We start from the raw sequence: 23639 nt of genomic DNA, 5'->3' as shown, positions 1-23639 counted from the left end.
AGATATCCACCGCACGTCCGAGGATGGTCGGGGGTCGTCGCCGTCATCGTCCAATAATCTCTGGTCGCGAACTCGTCTAGACGAGGGAATTGTTGCATCTTGAAGAGCATCTGCCTTATGAAAGACGGAAGCTCAGAAATTGCCTGGCTTTCATTAGCGTTATTAAAGCTGTTCGAGTGCGCTCATGAATTCTTATCGACTAACGGATGTTTCTCTAATTACATGTTTTACACTTTTTCTACGAGAGAGATTGTTGTTACCTGAAGAAGCCATGAAAAGACCACAGAAAAGGAAAATATAAAATAGTGTGAATCAATCATTCGAAAAACTAGACAGCAAAACTACCGAGTACACAAAAAGAACATACATTATTCTTGGCATTATATTATAGAAATAAGTTAATTTGACTTACTGCAATTTACTGTTGCCATTTTTTGTGACAGTACGATTTTTCTGAAAAAAAAAAAAACTGCTCGAAGGGAACGTGGCATCATGTTGCTAGGGTCAACAATCTCTGACTTGCTCCAACTTTTTTATTTTTTTCCAATGCGACTACCCATCGTGTGAACTCTGTTGAAAGGTCCCTTTATTGTTAATGTCTCTCTGTAATAAACTGAAATTGATAAAAATACAACACACAGTTTCTAAGATATGAAAGGCAACGCACTTACTTACCCAGAGTTACTCCCACCATCTTTTTTGTGGAATTGCGTCTCTCTTTACAGACAAAATTATTCCAGAGTAGGTGACAAACAGTGAAACGTAAAAATCGAAACAAAAATAAAAAATTGTTGCGATTTTTGTTTTTTGATAACTTTATAAAGTAAATAACACTCCCGAGACTTTTTTTACTTGAATTTTTTAACTCTTCAATTGTTAGTTTTTTTGTTTCTCCAGTGTTTCGATTTGCAATTTTTTGAGTTTTCGAGTTTGCATTTTTTTAGTTTTTCAATTTTCCAACTTTTGAATTTTGCAATTTTTCGATTTGAGTTTCTTCAATTTTCAATTTCCATTTCTTCGAATTCTCGGTTTTTTATCTTCTTTATTTTTACATTTTTTAGATTTTTCAGTAGTATTCCGATTTTATAAGTTTTTGTTTTATTCAATTTCAGTTTTTTTCAATGTTTCAGTTTTTAGATTTTCCAACTTCTGGATATTTCAATTTTTCGATTTTTCAACTTTTAGATTTTTAATTTTTCGCTTTTCAATTTAAAATTTTTCATTTTGGAAAGTTCTTACTAACAGATAACAACAATAAAATAAGTAAATAAATCTGAAAATCTTACAATCACGTTTTTCTAGCAGTAATAACGTTTTAATTACGTACATATTACTAATAAGGAAACTAGAAGTTATCACATGATGATGGGTAATCCCATTTGAGAAAAATAAGTGGTGGGGGTAACTCGAAACAACTGACCCTAGCAACTTCACTGCTTGGCAATCTACATTACCCTTCGAGTTTTTCCAAAAATTCGCGGCATTACCTCAAAAATATTCAAAATATATTACAATTTTTAAATAGGACATTCTATTGAAAAAATAAATTATAATAAATTCACTTCACTTGTACCTAAGAAAACTTTACAGCTATAACAAATTGAAAATAAAAATATTTCTCATGTTGAATTATTTATTAAAATTAAAATTAAGTTTGTCAGGACCCTTATAGAAAAATCAGTTTTAAAAACAAAATGTTTCACCATATTGTCCAAAAAATATATTACAATTATATCTAATGAAAATGAGTACTTTTACTTCCTGAGCGTAAGCTAAGGAAGTATTGTAATCGAGCCCTTCGGACGACTGGCTATTTTTATGTTTTTTCAACGTTTCATTACCCCTCGAGAACGAAAAATTAGGTCTCCCGTTTCTGTATATTATCTGTCTGTCCGAACTTTTATTAGATATATGACGATTTTTGCCAAATTTTATTTGTAGATTACGAATTACGAATGCAAATTTCGTTTTTGAGTATTACATGCACTTTAGGAACATCGGTGTAGATCGTAAAACGCTAACCAAAATTTGGCTACTTATTACCACAACAATAGGATAACGCCATCTCTAAAATTTATATTAGACTATGTTATTTAAATTTTATAAAATAAAATATCTGCATATGTGGTTTATGAATCCGTGTCGGGCTTTTACCCTAGACATACACATTTTTGTCAAAAAATTCGAAATTGTACTTTACAATTTAACTTTGAAATTGCAAAACGGAATGATTTGAAAATTTATTCTCATAAAAGTATGAACTTCTGTCAAATAATGTTTGTTATCCTTCTATTTATTAATAAAGATCTGCACAAGAGCGAGATGATGAATTAACTCAAGTAGCATTGAAAATAGGGCCAGACCAGGTAGACAAGAAAACAATAGAAGGATGATAAACATTATTTGACAGAAGTTTATTCTGTTATGGTGATCCTGTTGCAGCCTTAAAAGTTAGGTCTGCCACTTTTATTTTACAGGAGTGTGGATAACACTGGCAGCCAAATGAGAGCGAATATTTCCTTTTGACGAGCGTTGTTGCCATGTCGTGACTATTTCTACCGACTTTGTTCTAATTGGTGTAACATAATTTGGTACAACATTTGAAAAAATCCAACTTTGGAAATTTTTGTCTTTTATCACACTCCTGCATGTGTGATTGATGATCCGTTTTGAGATTTTTGGGGAAAAAATAAGAATTGAGTAGGAATATTTTAAGGTTAATATAAGCATGCTAAATCTTTAACCAAAATTTGTCCGTCACTTTACAGTTGAATAAATATTCTTCAGATTTATGAGAGTTTTTAGGAAAAAACTGAGTGTGATTATTTCATTAATCAGTCCTTTCCTCTGCTTTGAGAAGACAAAATCAATACAATTTCATTTTCTTTTACCCGCTGCTGCTTGTAATCTGAAACTCATAATAGTCGAATTCTTTCGAAGTTAAACATAAACAGTCGAACATGTACAAGTTTATCAAAAGTTAGAATTTTACTTCCCAAGTAATAGTCGAAGAAATATTTCTAAAAAGATCATTTTATCTAATGTTTTCCAGTTTCTGGTTGTCTATTGGAAATTTATGACATAATCTTCCCGATCCTTGAACCCATTATTCGAAATTTTAAATGTACCATATGGCTGTCATATTGATAAAGGATTAAAGAAAATGTATCTATTCTTTTAAAACATTGATGAATATTAACATGTTATTCCTATGAAAAACTTTTAAATTAACCTACCAAGCTACCTAACTTTTTTTAAATTTTAGTTAATATACTTACTAGTAATAATTGAGTAACGTTTATTCATTCGAATGCCAAAGAATGCAACTATTAAACACGTAACAAGCTGCCTATTTAAGCTACAATGAAGCACAACGTTCTGAATATTATTTTAGATAAATAGCTCTTATCATGATAATTATTTTTTAATTATTAGTAACATAGGCAAGCGCAACATTACTGTATTTTCAAATGTTCGACAAATAATTATAAAAAATATTGACCCATTTTTTAACATTTTTACGGCATAACCACTGAGTTTACCACAAGTTAGTGCTTATAAATACTGGTGTAAAATGTGATAAATAGATTTTTTGTGAGAATCTGAATGCCTAAGGTAAAAAATCATGATGGATTCATAAATCACAAGTGTGTATAGGAATATGTTATTCTATAAAATTTAAATGGCGTTTATTGAAAGAAATTTTAAGAGGACCTCATCAGACAACAATCGGTCTAGCACAGACAGATGACAGGGGACCTACTTTTTTCCTTCTCCAGGGATAATGAAACGTGAAAAAACAATAAAGTAGTGGTTCACCGGATGAAAACTACTGAATATTTCTTAAGATTACGGTGGGAAAGTAAAACAAAAATGTTGATGCTGGTAGCCCGACGGTATTAGTCAACAATCTTGGGCTTAATAATCTAATGATTTTTCGTAGACGCAAATTCGAGTACTAAATCAACGATGAAGGAAATAACAAGTTAAAAATGGATTGAAAAAAAATTACGGCGGCGACTTTAATGGCTTCTCTGTCTTTTCCCATTACCTTACCATCTTGTGAATTAGTTTTCTTTGCTCAATTATGAAAGTTGATTAAAAATTAATTAGCCTATAATCATCTACTCATTATGATTAATTTTATATAAATACGTTTCTTTTTTAATTAAATTCAATCAAATATATTGGAGTTATTTATGATTTTTTTAAGTAGTAATAAGTCATTTTTAACCCACTTCCCGTTTGACCAAAAATTTTATGACTTTGGTCGTTACATTTTTGATTGCGTTACGGAGTCAGTCCCAGCTTTTATCTTTTATAATTTCCTCAAACGGGAAGACACGAACAAATATCAAATGATGACAGTTCAGTGCAGAATAATCCGAGATACTTACGTTGGAAATGGCCAAACACTTGAAAAAAACGTTGAAAATACAGAAAATAAGAATCAAGTCTGTACACGTAGGAGTTTTTTTACTTCCCGAGTGTAAGCTTTCATAAATACTAAAATATGAATAAGTAGTTCTTCCGTTTTCACCAGTCTGTCGTTTGTGGGCGATTTTATTAAACAAATGTAGTTTCCGAAACTACTGAACTGATTATTGTGAAGTTTTGTATATATCTTAAGAATCTCGAATAAGTTGTAAAACGCAAAACAAAATTTGTCTGACTATTCTCACCAAAAATTTGATGACGTCTTTTCAAAATTTTGCCAAGTAAAGCATATTTAAAATAATATGCTTCTATATATCTGTGATTTCTTAATCCACCTTTGCCTTTAAGCGTATGTACGTATGATGATGAATGAAGCAGTGTAGTTTATTACATAATTACTTAAAAAACGGCTCACTTGATTTTTCTGAAATTTTGGATACATGGTGCTTTTGTTACTACTGTACGTATGAGAACTGATATAATTTGTCCTACTAAAAATTTTCATAACAGAAAATTATACTTGAAGCATTCACAGCATGAAACTTGCGGTTTAATAATTCAACCATAGAACTTTATTTTAATATGCATGTAGTAGAGATACCGCGTCAAAAAATAAAATTTGCAGAATCAGTTTTAATAATTTATCTAAGAAAATTAACTTGTTTCGGAGTCTTTCAGCAGCGAGAGATGTGTTGTGTAAATAATTTTATACAAGTTTTTGTAACAAGTGAAATTGAAAGGAGTAAAAAATAAGCAATGGCTTGAAAGGGTTATTCAGACTGTCTTGGGAACATAAAAAAATGTGAGGGAGTGAAAAAGCACGGAAATTTATGAATGAGGACAAAAAAGAAAAGTTCTAGAGAGTTCTCTTCAAGTGGTACACCTTTATATTACAACCTGAATGACACAGCAGTGCTTAACTCTTAACTAAGGAAGGATATTTTGCAGGGCGTAATATTTACCTATTTCCAAACACAAATGAAAAGTATAAACAAAACAATGGGGTAAACAAGACAAAATAAATAAAAACAAAATTCCAAGAACAACTTCATCAAAGCTGCAAAAATTGAAAACAAAACTTCTGGAAAATCCTAGCCAAAGACATAACCCAACAATACATCGTTTCTCTTCCAGCAACACCCCATTCCTAACCCTCTCAAACCATAATCGAAGCTCCATTTCATCAAATTTGCCCGCCTAATTACGTTTTAATATTGCAGCATAATCCCCCCGGATTATGCAGTCATAAATCCCGCCGCCCGATATTTTCAAGCAGCGGCGAGTCCCGCCGCCGCCACTGCGGCCTGTGCTTCCGTTCCACCGCAACAAATCGCGATTTTCACGTGACAACGAGAATTCTTCCGAGAACAATCAGCGCCAACCTTACGAAGAAGTGCACCAATCGGCCGCCGATAATAAGCGAATTGATAAATTTTTGTCGTAACATCAGCCCGTGCAGAAAACTGCACCGTGACCGGTCGATATAGCTCTCTGATCTTGAATAATGTAGCCCAACACCGCACTGCGGTGGACCCTCTGTGATTCTGCACGCTTTTTGGGTGTCGACTCGTTCGTGATTACATCAGAGTTTTCGTTGGATCGAGCAGCGCTTTTCAAAAAAACCGAAGCGAATTTTATTTCAGACGTCAGAATTGGCGAACGTATTATTTATCCGAAGGCGGTTGTCGCCGCAATGTAGGCCAGGCTATAGAGCCCCAGGGAATGGGCATGCTGTGCTGAAAAATGTAAGATGTGGGCAAGCGATAGCGGGATCTCATGATTTCGCGGATGCGCCTGAAATTTCAGGACGGACTTCTTACGCCTGTTTTCAAGACGCTTTAAATCATTTAACGCTGAAAACGAAGAACCCGACAGTTTAGATCACTTTTTTTTTAGGTTTCTGTGGGCCGGTACTTAATCGTTATATATTTTATAGATTGTATGTACAAATAATAGTAATATTAAAATTAAGTAAAATAAAATAAATAAATTTCCATTAAATTGAAAATTTGCACATCAAAAAAATTTTTCACTTCAAAGTGGTGGTTCCGTCTGATTCAGTCGCGTTCCTTTGAATCGAATCCTCAAGAGATCCATTTCTCACACACACTGGAAAATGTAGTTAAAGGACTGAAGCAAAAGCAGTTGCGTGGGAAATTATACACACTGATTTACAATTAGAAACGTTTCAGATTATAAAGCAACATAGGCAAAATCGTTAAAAAGAACAAGCAACAAAATTTAATTCAAATCAAGATGTAGTGCGATAATCCCATTTGACGTTAAAGAGCAAGAATCGCCAGTGCCACTTGTAGCACTTAACAGTACGTGCCATTAAACTTAGCTTTCACCCATGTGTCAAATAGTCACCTTTGTGTGGGATATTATATCTGGGACATTTCATTTGTCTGTTCTAATAGGTATTTATTTTATAAAAAGCGTAACCTCATTAGTGATAGTACAAGTCAACGCATTCTATAGTGGTTGATTAATCTGATTTTCAAACACAATTTTATCTGCGAACATAAACATAATTTCGTTTAACGTTCAAACGAATAAATTTAAGTTCGTTTGTTAGTCGCTTCCTTTGCAACAATTTTTTTATTTACATCAGAAACGCAAGTTTGAAAATTAAAAAAATATATATAGTTAAAACGAGAAAATCGCGATAGTACAAGGTAATTATAAAACATCTTTCTGTATCTGGCTTCTACGGACTAGATAGCAATCTATCATACGACTTAAATTATTGGTTGCCTACCGATCAGGCAGCAAACACACTGAAAAGCTTAAGGGGGGCGTCTGCGCGCCAATTTTACCACTTTAGGAAAGTCCATTGTAAAGCTCCGAGAGGCGCTGTCCCCTAGTGGTGAGTTACTGAACCTATCGGTAAAGGTCGAACTGCAAGAAAACCCAGCTACCTTGATATTATCGTTCGGTATTAGCGATCCGTTTTGTTTCCAAACTTAAACTGTTGAAAATGAAAACATTTTTGTGAACCTCAAATATATTCTCGTGGGTATAATCCCGGGTTTCTTTTACTTCCCGAGCGTAAGCGAAAGAAGTATTGCAATCGAGTCCGTCGGCCGACTCTCTACTTTTACGTTTTCTCGACCTTCCATGACCCCTACAGTACGAAGAATTAGGTCTCCCTTTTCCGTTTATCTGACCGTCTGTCTGTCCGTCCGTCTGCCTGCCGTCAGGGATTTTTATTAGACAGATAATCTCCGAAAGTACTGGGCGGATTGTTATCAAATTTTGTATTTATATTAGGATTAGGAATAACATGTAGATGGTAAAACGCTAACCAAAATTTGTCTAATCATCCCCACAAATAATCTAATGACCTCACTTCAATATTATACATAGTAAATGGGTTTTAAATTGTATAAAATAACATAGTCCTACACATGTAGAATTTATGACTCCGTGTTAAGTTTTTACCCGAAACATTCAGATTTTTGGAAAAAAAAATCAAAGTTATGAAACAACATTTTGCAATTTAATTTTGAAACTGCAAAACCGAATGCTTCGAAATCTTGCAGATGTTTTAAGGCATGGTAAATTTTTAATCAAAATATCACTCATCACCTCCAAAAAATTGACGCAAAATTTTGCTGAACAAATCCTATCTAAAATGTGCAAAATATGACCAGTCTATACTTGTAATTTATCAATGCATTCATATTTTTTAGATTTGCTTATATAAGGTGACTCAAAAAAAATCAGTCAATTTATTTTATTGAATCATTTTATTGACATCAATACAAAATTTTGTAATAGAAAAATTCACTTGTATCAAACGGTTAGCACGTTTCTTTACCTTTACTCGAAGATTAAATACATATTTTTGTTTTAGCCTATAATGGTTGCCATAAAAAACAATAAAATTCGCAGAATAAAATCTTTTAATTTCTTGAAAGAAGTGGATTTGACAAGCTGTACTTTATGGGCGAGGGAAGTTCTGTCGAAGTAATCTTTGTCCAATGTTTTTATTATTATTAAAAAAAGAAATTTTACACGTATGTTTACATTGCTTGACAAGGCATAATTTTCTCAATTTTTCTTCATTTTTGTTAATTATTGCTTTTTATATAAATTTTTCAGATTTTTCGTTACGTTGTTTGTTTTTAAGCTCGGTTTATTTATTATGTATATGAGTGATGGGGAAAATGTTTTTTCTCTCAGTTCCCTAATATGATATTACGCTGTGTGTAGTTGAAGATAATTTTAGTGTTATACTGTTTAAAACCATACAACAGTCTTTGACTTTTTTTCTTAGTATTAAAACTAAAACTAGAATTAATGAAATATCGAGGAGAGTACGCTTAGCGGCAATAATCTACACGAAATATTGACACGATTGATCACAAATTAATTAAATATTGCAATGGTGAACAACTGCACGAAACTGCATTTTAAAAATTTACAAAAAAAAATAAAGAGAGGAAGTGAATTTGGAGTTCAGATTTTTCTACTAATTTTGCACTTTTTGAAACTTTTTCAATATATGTATTGTAGTTTGAAGTGACTCTTTGTTTAATTTGTGTTTGTTCAAAATTAATTAACAGAAAGCAAAAAATCAAAAGAAATACCATCGAAAAAAATATTGATTTTTTTACCATTTGATGACATAAATATATCTTTTTTATACTGAATAATCATAAAATTTTTTCTAATGTTAATAGCTTTATATTAATTTAGAATATTACAAGAATCTTTATCAGTAGTGCAAGAGTTAGAAATTCTTTTGTTCGACATTTTCATTATTGAAACCCGAAACGGATTACGACCTCCTACCTGATTTTCTACACGGCATCCCTACAATAGATTTTTTTTTCGCAAGATGTAAAATTGTACTAAATGTGACATCTGGCTTGTTTCTGTCTCTGTCTTTGTCTGATGCACTGTATACCTGTGTCGGACAAAGACAGAAACAGAAACATACCTTTTCTATTATACTATCGCACGCAAAAGTTGTCGGTACCCAGCAGCGAGAGGTATTAGTCTTCTCCGCCTCCTTTTTGCGGGTTTCCATAATACCATAAAAATATAAAATAAAGGTCTAAAATTTCCTGGTTTGAAAGCTTCGTACTGAATAAATTTATTACGGGTAGAAGTTGTATTTTCTGTTAACAGATCAATCTGATCCAGCGAGCAATCGAAAAAACTGACGAATATTGACAATTTGGAAATGACACAAGACGAAATCTCGGAATGAAATGTATGAAAATTAAAACAATGTTTGTGTCTATTTAAATGATGAAACATGTTTACAGTTATTTAATTGTCTTAATGCCCTTTTCAACTTTCATTTCATTCGTCATTGGATTCATATTAATAATAATAATTTATTACACATTAGTTCTTTTCCACATATCTGACATAATTTGTCTGCTATTACCTTAATTTATCAAATTGTAATGATTGCATCATTAATGTTTATTGTGAAATTCATGATTTTTAAATACAATCTTCCAAGATTGGCGCTAACTTGTTTTAATTGTCTTAATTGATGATTTCCATTGTTGTACTGCCGACGTTCTTAGTGTTCTCATTATGATATATTAGAATATTCGCAGTTCAAAATCATCCACTATATCTTTTTAACTGTATCAACTCAAAAAGAACTGATTTGCTAACTCCGAGTCGATAGTTTTCCAAAAAAAAAATGTTTCATTTAACATAAAGGCCTAATTTAAAATAAAGCAATATAGTCAGAGAGAACACAGATTTTTCTGAATTGGACTCCGTTTCGCATAGTTATAACAAATAAAATTCCAGAAAGTTGTTAATAGATAAATGTACCTCATGTAGGCTTCCCTACAATTATATATTTATATAAATGGTTGCACGCTCATCTCACTGTGTGCCGCTTGTTTCTTTTTCTTCTCAGTTAATTAATCTCTCTATTACTACATTTACATGCGATCGTTTGCTCGGACTTCCTGAATCCGATCTTACATTTACAAACCAGTCTAAACTGACTCGGTACGAATTCAAATAACACTGTAAATCCGACTGTAAAGACTCTTTACATAATCAAATTTATTAGTTCAAACTCAGGTAGCCTGAACTAATAAATGTATGTAGACGAAGTATATATCTCCGTCGGGAACGACGTAAAAAATTAACTAATTAGCTCCTACAATGGAGATTAACAGTAGAGTGTTTATATATGTGTATCGTCCAGATTTGCGGTTATTTTTCTAAAATCTTTGTCTTACAATATATACTTAAACTAACAATTTACTGATTATCTCTACGTTTTACCTTTTTAATTTTTGACGTATAATTTTTAAATTTGTATTCCAGTTTAATCAAATTTCAGGCTTGGATTTGGAAAAAAATCCTAGCAGATGACAGCGTAGCTGCTGAAATGCGTCAACAATTTGTAAGTTTTCAGTGTCGTTCGCATAACATGTTTGTATTTGTGCGCTATGTCAGTCGTCTGAAACAAGTCTTTGTATTTCATGGTGAAAAAAAGTTTCTATTTATATTTTAAATACTTGGAATGTTTTTTTTTAATCTGCGAAGGACGGAACCTAAGTGCTTTTGTTTTTTAAGAACGGTTTGATATTTACAATTGCAAGAGAGGTACGTCAAAAAAGTATTTTCAAACAATCTTTTACAAATGTTTATAAAACATAAATTTAAAATGAAAGCATTTGTAAATGTTTATTAAATATTATTTCTATTAATTTTCGCAAATAATAATGGGTGTACAATAAAAAATATATTTGGAGCAGACCTTAGAATTATTATTTGCCTTTTATGTATAACGGGGTAGTTATTTTCAATTTTGCAGTTTTTTTTTTGCTCTGAAGATTTTTTTCAACAATAGTTTGGAACTGCTATCTTGTAAATAATGTTGTTAACAAGGATAATGTCCTAGCCACTAAGATAATAGGTTCATTCCTTGTTAAAAAATAATTTTGTGCAGAAATTTACTCTAAAATTTTATTGTAGAACTGCAGTAAAGTGGACGTAACTGTAACGAAAAAAACAGTTAATGGTATAGATTGTTTAAAAAAAATTAGTATGACAAAATAATACTTAACCATGAAACATCCATAGAGTGACAGAAGTTGAAATTGTTCCAGGACATTACCGCACATGCGTAGAATATAAACAATTTTCTGAAAGTTAAATTTAATGTAACCCTGTTGCTTTAATTTAGTTTATTTGATTGATTAAGATTAAATGATTTGGGTGAAGACAACTAAATTGAAGGCATTTCCTTTATGGTGTTTAGGTTAAGTACAAAAGAAACAATGTTATAGTTGAATTGTTTATAAAATATTTTTAAAATTGTTAAATTTGTTTTCATAACGTTTGAATTAAACTGACGAAGGTGAGACGATCTTTGACCTATTTGGACCCACTGCATCGCTTTTGACATTTGACCTCTGGCGAAAAATTAAAATGTTAGTGTATGTTATGAAATTTGGGAATCGAACGAGTACGAAGAGTATGAAAGAAGAATACACAAGTTGGGAATTACTCGTAAGGTTAATCAGAAAGATAAGAGGATTTTTATTAAAAGCATAAGAAGAATAGTGAGCTATCAATTTTGCATGAATAATAAGAAGACAGTGAGAGAGTATTTGAAGAAATCGTCACTTAGAAATAAGAGATTAGAAAACAAAAGGAAAAATATGTTGATGCAGTCATTGACTAGAAAAGAGAGACAGGCAAAGAAGTTGAAAATATAAACTTTGCCTAAATTAAATATAAATTATAGTAAATAACAGCGAAATTCGAAGAAAGATACCGAATTCGTACACAAAGGGTCACAAAATCTATATATTCATGCCAGATTTTTTAAACTATTTAATTATCGTTCTTTTAGTGTTTCTGTACCAAGCAACTTCTACTAGTCATTTTTATGTTCTTTTTAACCATATACAGACTGGTTAATTATTCATTCCCCAATATTTGTAAATTTGAGATGGTAAGAGATACGAATTTGGTTAAACTTTAGAAAAGCTGTGAGAAATTGATCCATAAAATGAAACATTTGACAGAAAAAAAATCAAAAAACGATTTTGTGAACTTCAAATATGACTAAGAAATTATTTTTCTCTCTTGGTTTCCTACGAAAGCTTATCGACTCATAGTGGGAAACTAGTGGGACCCTAAGAACCAAATTTTTGTAATAAACTTGATGGAAAAAGCTTTTGTGTCGGTGCTCTATATAATTATTATAAAAATCTGAAACAATCGGTGAAATGCATGCAAAAAAGGAATGTGTTAAATGAATAAGAAAAACAAATGTGAAAACCGACGAAATGAAAATGAGAAGGGAAAATATATGAGCACCATAAAAAGTTTATGGCAATTGTATTACTCTTAGTAGATTTGCAGCTTATATGGTAGTCCATTTAAGCACGTAATGTAAAATAAATTTCATTGTCTAGTATTACTATTATTAAAATAATCGTGTGAACAAACCAGCCCAAATCTTCTCAGTTAGCTAGTTGATGAGCCAAATCCGCGATGGTCGAGAATGCATGTTAGAAGGTTGAACTCTTCTTGAGGGGACCATCGAATTAACCGGTTACGTCACAGACGGAAATTCTTGAGATTGCATTGCAGATGCTATTGCACTCGGCATGCCAGAGGCGGGAGCGGCCAGGGTTTGTCATTTACGATTTTTTAATTGACACTAAATGAAATGACCTCACTGAAATGAGTCTCTAACGGTGTCATTTTATCCATGACACTATTTCTATCTGATGGATCGAGTGCTAAACGCGAACGCTTTCAAAGAAAATCAATTAGGGTCCGTATAGAGCCATGGAAATCGTTCAATACGAATGAAACATATTAGTCATGTCGTAAGTAATAGTGCATAATTTTATCTGGATATTTTTTGCAATTTATCCAATTTTACTTCATTACACTGGCAAGATGTTCACGAGCATGACTAAGGTGAAAAGATCTGATAGTCACGGTGAATTTTTCAACGTCATGTCATGTTTCTGGAAAGCTGGTGTTAAATTGTATCGGCGGCGGGATTCATACGTACACGACTGACCATATTCAATGGGAATTTGGTTAATTTTCCACGTACTTTGGTCAGGTTCGTATCGTGAGAAGTGGCGATGATAAGGCGAATCTTACGTAAAATGACCACAAAACCGCACAACCTCATCTTGTTAAAGACGAGAGATGACATACACTGACTGCATTTTGTAAAACAGCCGGGAAAAACTTTGTTTTCCAAGAGGAAGCGACAATATCGTTTGCGGAAATGTGTTGCATAATTTTTCCTGCAGTCTGTACATAAAGTGCACGTTATGTAAAGTCTGGTAGAATGATGAACGCTATTTCTCTTCTGTCAATAACTTACTTTTTTACTTTTTCTAAAAACTCTTGCATCAATACTGACAAAGAAGCAGCATGATTGTGTAAATGTCTTTCAGTCACTTAATAAATTTTAATTTCACTCGTTAGTATTTACACACCTGGAAGAATGGCATCCGCAAGTTGTTAAACACCAGCTTGTCACAATAGCAACAAAAATGCATTCCTTTGCACTTTTAACGTTGACGAGTTGAAGACGTAATGAGTGTCATTACCACTAAATGCAGTTATTTGGGCAGTGATAGGAACAACTTTTCATTGCTCAAATTATAAATACAGCTTTTAGTCGTTTATAATGATCCAGTTTTTCAATTTTAAGGTACATACGACATTTTATTGTCGGTTGGCGGGTTTTTATTAAAATTAAAATCATAAAATGGAGTGTATATAAATAACACCATTCAGCAGACATTTATTTATGGTAATTTTATTGTTTTATTATAGTCTGCTAAATTTGAGTTATCATTTTTGCTTTCCGTACTATCCATGTCAACATACATATTTCATTAATTAACATTTTGTATTTTATTATTTATGTAAGTACTTGCACTTCCCAACTGCTCATGTAATGTTTTTATTATGTGAGAACATTTTTACATAAGAATAAAAAATTAATAAAAATAAATTAGATAGATAGAGTAGACCCATATAGAAGAATAACCATCATTCTCTGTTATATTTTATATAACAAGAAACCCTCATAGCAGCTGAATTAAAGAATAATACCAGTTGCATGATCCATATTTGGACTTCTAGTTACAATTAAACTATCAAACAATTAAGACATCAGAGTTTCTGCTAATTCCTTATATGGATGTTTATCGCGTATCTCTGATTCCACTTATTTTAATTCCTCTTCCAAGGGTACCTATATCAGATGGTTTACAATCTACCATTCTAAAATTACGTAATCTAAATGGGATAATTGGATTGTGACAAAGTTACGCGACTTCTTTTCTCAATATTTACCCAATACTTGATACAAATCTCCGATTTCTAAAAATTTGGTAAGATGCTTTTTCAGAGCTTCTATCTACTTGGAATTACCAAATGTGTTGACAAATAGAGCCACCATCAGAATATTTTCCCTTTGACCTTTATAATACCGTGTGATTTTTTTAAATTGGTGCTCTAGTTAGCATTGACGCGTACGTCAGCAGAGCAATTCAAACGACAATTAGTCTTCTTTTTCTTAATTTCTGCAGCATCTTCTGAGTTTCTTTGCAAAACTACATTCTCGTGATTCTTCACTTAAAGCCATTGTAAATATTCTACTAATATTGTACGTGGATTTGTAAAAACGCAGTCGCACATATGCTTGCTTTATTTTAATATCATGTCGCGCAGCTAACGAACTGAACAACTTATCATTTCTGTTAACATCATCAAGACACGCGACATCATTAGGTAGACACTAAAATGTAAAATGCACTCAGAGTTTAAATACCGTAGCGTTTCTTGAATCATCACACTTATAAAATCTTGAGAATCGTTTTTATATCTGTAACCTTTAGCGATGAATTTATTATTTTTATCTTGCTCCCTTTTGAGCTATTTAAGTCTTTGTATTCTTTTCATAACTTGACGGCGCACTATACATATATATTAATACTGATAAATTGATAATGATAACGATAGATCTGATGATATGAAACAATTTAGTATATGATCTTAGTATCATCAGTTTTAATCAAATATCTTTTAGCTTGATTCTACCAAGGATTATAGCGAAAAAATCGAAGTGCGCCTGCAAAAAGTGATGCCTAAAACATCAATTTTCAATAGTCGTCAAGTTTGTGATTCTACATTTTGTGAATTGTCATCGAGTCTCCCTACTTTACGTTTTCTTTAGTTTTCACGACCCCTAGAGTACAAAGAAGTAGGTCTCCAGTTTCCGTCTGTCTGTCTGCCGTCCCGATTATTATTAGACAGATAATCTCCGAAAGTGCTGCGCCGATTGTTGTCAAATTTTGTATTTATGCTGGAAATATCATGAAGAATTGCAAAACTGAGTACGTTGAACTCTTTTAGACGTTCTAAAGTTATTGTAAGCATGGTAAATTGTTTATCAAAATATATCTGTTTATTCCCTCCAAAAAATTGATGACGTCATCTCAAAATTTTGCCGAATAAATTCTATACAAAATGTACAAAATATGATGAGTTTTTGCTTGTGATTTATCACTGCATTCATAGTTTTTAGATTTGCTTAAACAGGGTGGCTCAAAAAAATAATGAATGAGTCAATTTATTTTATTGATTAAATTAGGAACAGCTCACTTCATTTTCCTAGAAAATTGTGGAAATACAACACAGTTATTTTTAGTATTACACTGCACCAATCCGAAAGTACTGGATATATTTCATTGTACTTTAGGTGTGAGGAAAGTTCTGTGGAAACAACTTTCTACCAATTCTTTTAGTCAAATACTGAAACCACTTGAATTTAATTCTAGCATGGCCTGACGAAGTATTTAAATGGACCATGTTCTGCGTCTAAAGGATAAATTAATTTCTTTCCTTAGCCCACATCTTTTCCTGATTTCCCAGTTGTACTTGACAATATGTTTAGCCTTCAATATATCATTAAGTGTCCAATCATCTTCAGAATTCTACATGTTATATTAAAATATGTTATGTTGAATAATAAAATCAATAACTTTCGTGTTATCTCGAGTTTTATGTAACTGTATGTTGTATGTACCGACAAGCAATAGCAGTGGAAATTTAAAATTTCCGTTCTGAAGTGGTATCTTCGGATACCACCGCAAGAAATCGGTGAAAAATGGCCAGTCTGATGGGTTTATTGTTGTTTTAATTCTCAAAAGAGATTTAGTCACTTGACAGAAAGCTTCCAACTAGATTTGTTTTTCTAAAATGCTACTTACATCAAAATTGTCATCCTCTTGTCTAACTTCAAAGAATTATAAGAATCATTCCAGTTATTCTAACCACAGTAATGTTTAACTCGGAGGTCTCATTTGATGGACTATTATTATGTATCAATGGTCTGGACATAAATTTTATGTCAAAATATACAAATTTGTTTCCAAAAATGCTATAGTTTTACAACTAACTGACGTGTGCCTGATTTGCATAATTTTTGTGTTTTCTCAAGTGGTGTGTAGCAAAAGACTTACTTACTTTCCTTCCTTCCATGGATCCAGTTTTTTTAAAGAGGATATACAGATTAATCAGGTGTTGTACTTCAGTACACCCAAAATCTTGTAACCAACATAATCCAACTAATAAAGTTTGTATTAACCAATCTTAATGTAAGTTTAATTAAAATTTAATAATACCAACCATATCTATAACATACCAAGAAAAGAAATGCTGGATATTAATCAAAATTGATGAGACGATTATGAAACCATTTTTAGTTTAAGTATTGTAATGAAGTCCATCCCACGAATTAATGGTTATTGATATGTTTTCTGGCCGTTGGAGTATGAAACAATAGGTCTTCTGTTTTTGTCTGTTTTTCTGCCTCTCTGCGGTCTGTCCGTCGTCTGATTTTCCGAAACTACCGGACCGACTGTCGTCAAAATTTATATATGTTAGCAACATTGATTACATACACTTCCAATGCATTTATGTATTGTTTTTTTTTTAATGGGACATCGGGCCTTATGGTATTATGTTCAGAATTAAAAAATGTTCCGATATAATCTCTTTTGTGGAGTTGCTTTCCAAATGAAAAGCCCGAGTTCAAACTTGATCGCCGGCATTTCAATTTTTTTTGTATTGGCAAATCAAGAATGGATTACCCCATTTTCTCGAAAATGTAAGAATATGGTAATGTTGCGCCCGCCTATATTTAATAATAATAAAATAATAATTACCGTAATAAGAGCTACTCACCTAAATTAGGCGAAGTTAAGCATGTACCGATAAGACATTTTTCCCATTGCTCATCTGCTATAAACAGATTTCATTTTGTCCGCACTCGTGCTGACTGCTCCCCTTCGAATATGCACCCTCGTGGCGAAGGCACTGCGGAGATATTATTTTCACCAATGTTTTTTTCTTATAGAGGTTATCACAAAACAAAAATCACAAAATCAATTTTTTGAATTTTTTAAGGAAGCGGAATTTGTTGTTTTTTATTGATCCAATCAAGAACAATTCACCCCAGTTTCTCGAGAATTTAAGAATACAGTAATGTTGCGTCTGGATATATTTAATAACAATAAATTAGAGATTATTATGGCAGCTACGTACCCAAAATAATATTTAGAACGTTTTGCTGTATTGTAGCTTAATAAATATTTTAATTTTAGTCACCTCCTCTATGTTGAGGAGACCAAATCATTTAAATTTCATTAAATGCATAGTTCCATACTTCTTACCTGCAGCTGGTTATTTTGGTCGTGCTTAATAGTCGCATTCTTTCAGTGTATAAACAAACTAAGTTAAGCAAATACAGTACTGATAATATATTTCTTTCTCACTGATTATTATCTGCTTTAAATATATTTACTTTTGTCGGTACGTGTGTAGACTGCGTCCTCCCTGACACAGGGGCTGCCGGCGTGTTATTTACGCTTACGCATGTTTCTTTTTACTTGTACTCTAACAGTCCACACATTATTTTAACTTATAAAAGAAACTGTATTCAGGGACGAGGGAAGTTCTGTCTAAATAACTTTAGACCAATTTAAGACTGCCGTATATTTTACTGTTTCACAAATTCTTAAACGGAAGTGTGCGATGTACAGCATGTCCAAAAGTGCAAAAACATGTGTTAAGTTACCCCTCTTCAATTCAATGGTTGTGCTTCAGAGGCGAAGGAAGTACGGTATAATTAACTTTACACGTTTTTTAGAACGTAGGTGTGCGTAAATTTAAAAATAGGAGTGTATTATTGAACCACAGTGCAATTCAGTCTGCGCACTTGAACGAACTTAATGGAACAATATTTTGAGTTGTCGGCCCAATTTTTCATGGAGGGGATGAATAGCGAAATTTTAGTCAATATTTGACCGTCTTCACTTAGGTGCACTTGAAATATCTGTGTAATAGTAATAGTGCTACATAAATCGTCAACGGACAAACCGACGGAAACGGGAACCCTCGATTCCTGTATTTATAAGCAGTGAAATGTCAAGAAAACATCTTCTCCAAGTGCTGCGCTCTCGACATAATACGGTTTCTGCTTTCAGCATCATCTCCATGACGTCCTTTCTCTTGGACTCTTATTTGACTTTTTTGTTGTAGAATACGATAACGATCTGCATTTTTTACGTCAGTCGGGGTGTCAGACGCTGGCCATGTCTGCGCTCCTCAGTTCGCAGAAAAGGTGGGCAGCTTTTTTCCGCCAAACAGCCATTCGATATTCCATTAGTTTCTCTAAGCAGAACCGCTGACCAAGGGGGCGTCGGAGACAGCTCATTGCTCGTTTCAAGGAATTCCAATGATGAAAATGACGTAATTGAGCGTCATATCCCGCCTGAGTCATGTGTGTAACCTGTTTTCGAGCTCACCGGACGCGCTATCGCGTCACACTTCGCCAGTTTATCGTCAAAGCAGAAATGGTGAAGAAAAAACGCCAGCAATTGGTTAATACACGGGAAGAGGGACGGTGGACGTCAGATACACGTTAAAAGACGTCAAGACGAGGCTTATGGTTTAACAAACGCGACGAGGATGATTGTGATCGATTGGTGGTCGTGTTACCATTTCTAGCAACGAGTTGTGGGAGGATTGGGACATGATGAATGTATATTTAAAGAAATCTGATTCAGTACGGTGTAATTGCATTGGGATAAATATTTCCAGCTATTTTTGGGTAAAATATGTTTACATGCACGCCCACTGAATTATTTAAACTATCTCGGGCGGGTATTTATTTTTAATGCGATTTTTGGGGCGATGCAAATATCTGGAATTTCTGAAAGATGTGGAATTCTGTGTCACGGTAATTAAACTATTAGCGACTCTGGCCCGGCTTGGGATTCGACGGGCGACAATGGTGTGACATTAGAACTACGCAGACGACCGACCGTCACACAGTTTACTTAGATGATGATATAGTAAGATAAAAGTCCAGTTGATGCACACGTGACCACCTTGGGTCGCACTAAAAATTCAGCTGTTAGTCATCCACAGATCTTTCGTCATAAAATATAGGTACTCTAGAATGTATTTTGACTACAATTTAGAACATTGTACTAAACAGTTCATTTTCATATTCTTTCCGAAATAGATTGTTTTTTGTCAGTCAGTATTCCCCATAAACGAAAAAGTATATATTTCGTATATCAAATTGACTTGACCTTGTTCTAAAAACAATCCATTTCCATGTAACAACTGTAAAATTAACTTTTTATTGTACCATATAAAAAGCATAACTACTTTCAGATCCATTGATCATTTCAAGCAATCTGAATTAATTAAAGTTTAAAACTGCAGCACCATGGCATTGCATTGTCCATTATAATTAGTGAAGCTTTTCCCCAATTGGATGTTAATTTTCCTTCACACACTTATTTTCCGCATTCATTTTCCAGTTGAATTAAATTTTTATGTAAATGACTACCAGCATAACAAAGCACTTGCTATGACAAACTTACCCAGGTTTAATTTTGTATCCTAGTAAAAATGCAAGTTTTATATTAAAAATTCACTTCATGTCAATGCGCAATATGCGATTTTTCCATTAAAACGCTAATCATCCGTAACATAAACCACATAATTCTAAATTAAAAAGAATATCGTACTTACGTACCTCTGAAATCAATGTTATATTGTATTTTGAAGTGCATCTTAAATCTTATGCTCTTGGTGGTTTTTGGTTTACTCTCGGATTTGCTTGAGAGTGTCTTTAAATCAGTAAAAACGTTCCTGATCCTTTTAACTTTGGAGTTAAAGTTGGCTGACACTGTGTACCAACCACTCACTATAAATTCTAAAAAACGCTAAAATAAACAGAAACCATTTGATTATTTAAAAATATATGAATGTAATAATTCATACTTATAACACAAACATGGATCAAACTTTGTAAAAGAAGAAAAATTTCATTACTCATTTGGGAATGTATTTTAAAATTGCCATAATCCGGCTCGATGGACCAATAATAATTGTAGTTGCCCTTTATTTAATAATCACGCGATGAAGTCTAGCGTGACCTATTCGCACTTAACCTGTTGAACACACAGACATAAATATAACCAAATATATAAATAAATAAATAAATAAGTATCGCATGTGGAGCTAACTAATTAATTAAAGAGATAATAATAACTGACAGAAAAAATTGGTCTACTGGTATCTAGGCAGGACTTCCCTTGAAAAGTGATTTTACGAACTTTTATTTATGATACATTAAAACAAATACATGTAATGTAATAATAATGTGATAATATTAAGTAATACCAGTAACAGTGTGAAAAGCTAAATGACATCCTACAAATGTAATTTGACACTCAATTTTTTTTTTTTTTTGTCAGCGACATCTAACTTATTTTTAATAACAGTCTATATATGTATATTTGTTATACTTTAATCACCCATACCCCGCCAATGTCTGATTCGAGCGCACTATATTACGAAGACACACTTGTCTATATTTGGTCTGGCATGACCATGATAGGAGACGGATTCACAATTGATTTAAAAAAATTAATGCATTGATAAAGGTGGAGGCTAGGTCTGTGTTCGTAAGTTTTTCCGTTTGAGAATGTTTCGATCAACATTATTTCACATCTGTCAATTCCGAAACGTACAGTGTAATTGCAATCATAATATAAAAAACAAAAAATTCTATGCAACATTCGAACATATGCCATTTATGCGTTTAAATGTTGGAAACCGACGTTATCAGCCAGGCAGTAACCTTGCGAGTACTCTTTTTGGATGTTTCGTGAAAAATCTGAAGACGAATTCATAAACAAGTATAGACAGACAAACGACAGACAGACAAACGACAGACAGGCAGACAGAAACGAGAAACCACTTTTTTCGTAATCTGAAAGTCATGAAACGTCGAGAAAACAGAAAACTGACAAATCGCCTAATGCACTCGATTGTTATACATATTTCCTTAGTCTATGCTCGGGAAGTAAAAATTATGAAATTTTATTTTGCGATTTTTTTTATTAAAAAGATTGATATATCCCAGTCACAGTGTAAGGAGAAAAAACCTTAAGGGCGCGACCTTCGCGTTAAAAGCCCAAAGTTGGTGCTACCGAATGTCCGTGTCAGGTTGTTATACAATTTGGATTTTTTTTTGCAAAAATTTGAATGCCTTGGGGAAAACTCAACATGGATTCATAAACCACAAGTATACATAGTGGTATAATATTGTTTTCTCAAATTTAAATAATAAATAATTATTAATTAATGTCGAAAATTTTGAGATGACGTCATCATATTGTTGGTGAGGATGATTAAACAAATTCTGGTTAGTGTTTTACAATTTATACGATAGACAGACCGATATATTTTTCTGTTCAAGACTTCTTCTAACATTACCAAAAGATTTTTTTGATGATTTGCACCTTTTAAAGTTTTTTAGGGCTTTTTTTTTCAACAATTCGTACCATTTGTCGAGAATCGCCAAAATAATATTTGGCCATTTTTGAGATGTTTTAAAAACTTTATTTTGAACCCGAATATTTTGAGAACCGGTTAACATATTGACTTTGGATTATTTTCCTTAGCAGATATAGATATGATTCCTACATACGCCTGATTTTTTCATAATTTTTGGTCACCCAGTTTTTCCAGAGTCCTTAACAAAAATGCTACAATTGCTATGGGATTTTCGATTTTCCTCCCACAATCTTGATCCAGGACCATCAACGCTTATGTTTTTCGATTCATTTCTTCAAAATTGATGACACACAAGTATAGACTCATAATATTTTGCACATTTTAGACAGGACTTCTCAACAAAATTTTAAAAGATAAACGGATACATTTGTATTAACGATTTACCATGCTTACGAGAATGCTTAAATGTTCCCAAAATTCAAAGCATTCAGTCGTGCAGTTTCAAATTTAAATTTGTAACAAGTTGTTATATAATTTTAATTTTTTTCGGGAAATGTGAATGTCTAATGTAAAAAATCAAGACGGATTCATAAACTACACATGTTAGGAGTTTGTTATTTTGTAAAATATAAACAACATTTACTATAAAAAAATTTGAAGTGACGTCATCACGGAGATAATCAGACAAATTTAGGTACATGTTTTACCAGTACACGATATTCCTAAATTAGAAGTAAAATTTGACAACAATCGGTCCAATAGTTTCGGAGATTATCTCTCTAATAAAAATCCATGCAGACAGATAGAAGAGGTAACCTGATTTCTAAATAAATCAATGATATTTTACAGTTTGATACAGTATACAGTGAAAAATAAATGTGGTTTGAAGACTTGCTTAGTAATCTCATGAACACGACGTACTGGAACATGTAGATTTCTCTCAAATATAAAGGTGAGTAAGTAAGAAACAATTTGAAAATAAAAATTTTTTGACGTAACAGGTTATGTGCTCTTACTTTTTTATTTAAAAGGTAAATCTATAGCAGGAATTTTGTGTTTTGTTAATAATAATTTTAGCACGCAGATAATAACTGATAAAATTATGCTTTCACAAAGTTTTTTCGGTATTTTGAAATTTAATTTGCTGTAATGACAATATAATAACATGAGAGAACATTATCCTTTTTCCACTATAGAAGAAACAGCTAACGAATCGTAAGCTGTCATCAATCGTCAAACCCATCTTTAAGTTTTTTGGTGGCGAAATAAAATGGTTTACATTTATTGAGATTTAATTATTTTAAACCTAACCTAGAAATGAAGTAGTAAATAGG

The 23639-nt window shown here is 32.6% G+C and overlaps 1 protein-coding gene across 2 annotated transcripts in view; it reads left to right on the top strand.

Moving 5' to 3' along the window:
- Positions 1–23639, top strand: part of LOC135144553 (histone acetyltransferase KAT7) — a 90877-nt gene that overhangs the window by 31659 nt on the left and 35579 nt on the right. The window contains exon 3 of one of the 2 annotated variants that reach the window (XM_064076576.1): positions 10769–10831. The exons of the other annotated variant lie outside the window; for it this stretch is intronic. Coding sequence (XP_063932646.1) covers positions 10769–10831 — 63 coding nt within the window. The remainder of the gene's footprint in view (positions 1–10768; positions 10832–23639) is intronic. 2 annotated transcript variants of the gene reach the window in all.

This window comes from Zophobas morio, unplaced genomic scaffold (genome assembly GCF_036711695.1).
Source record: "Zophobas morio isolate AGI-343-1 ecotype UQ-CSIRO unplaced genomic scaffold, CSIRO_AGI_Zmor_V1 ptg000004l, whole genome shotgun sequence".
Lineage (NCBI taxonomy): Eukaryota > Metazoa > Arthropoda > Insecta > Coleoptera > Tenebrionidae > Zophobas > Zophobas morio.
The sequence above is the reverse complement of the archived record's forward strand: the minus strand, read 5'-3'. Positions and strand labels throughout refer to the sequence as shown.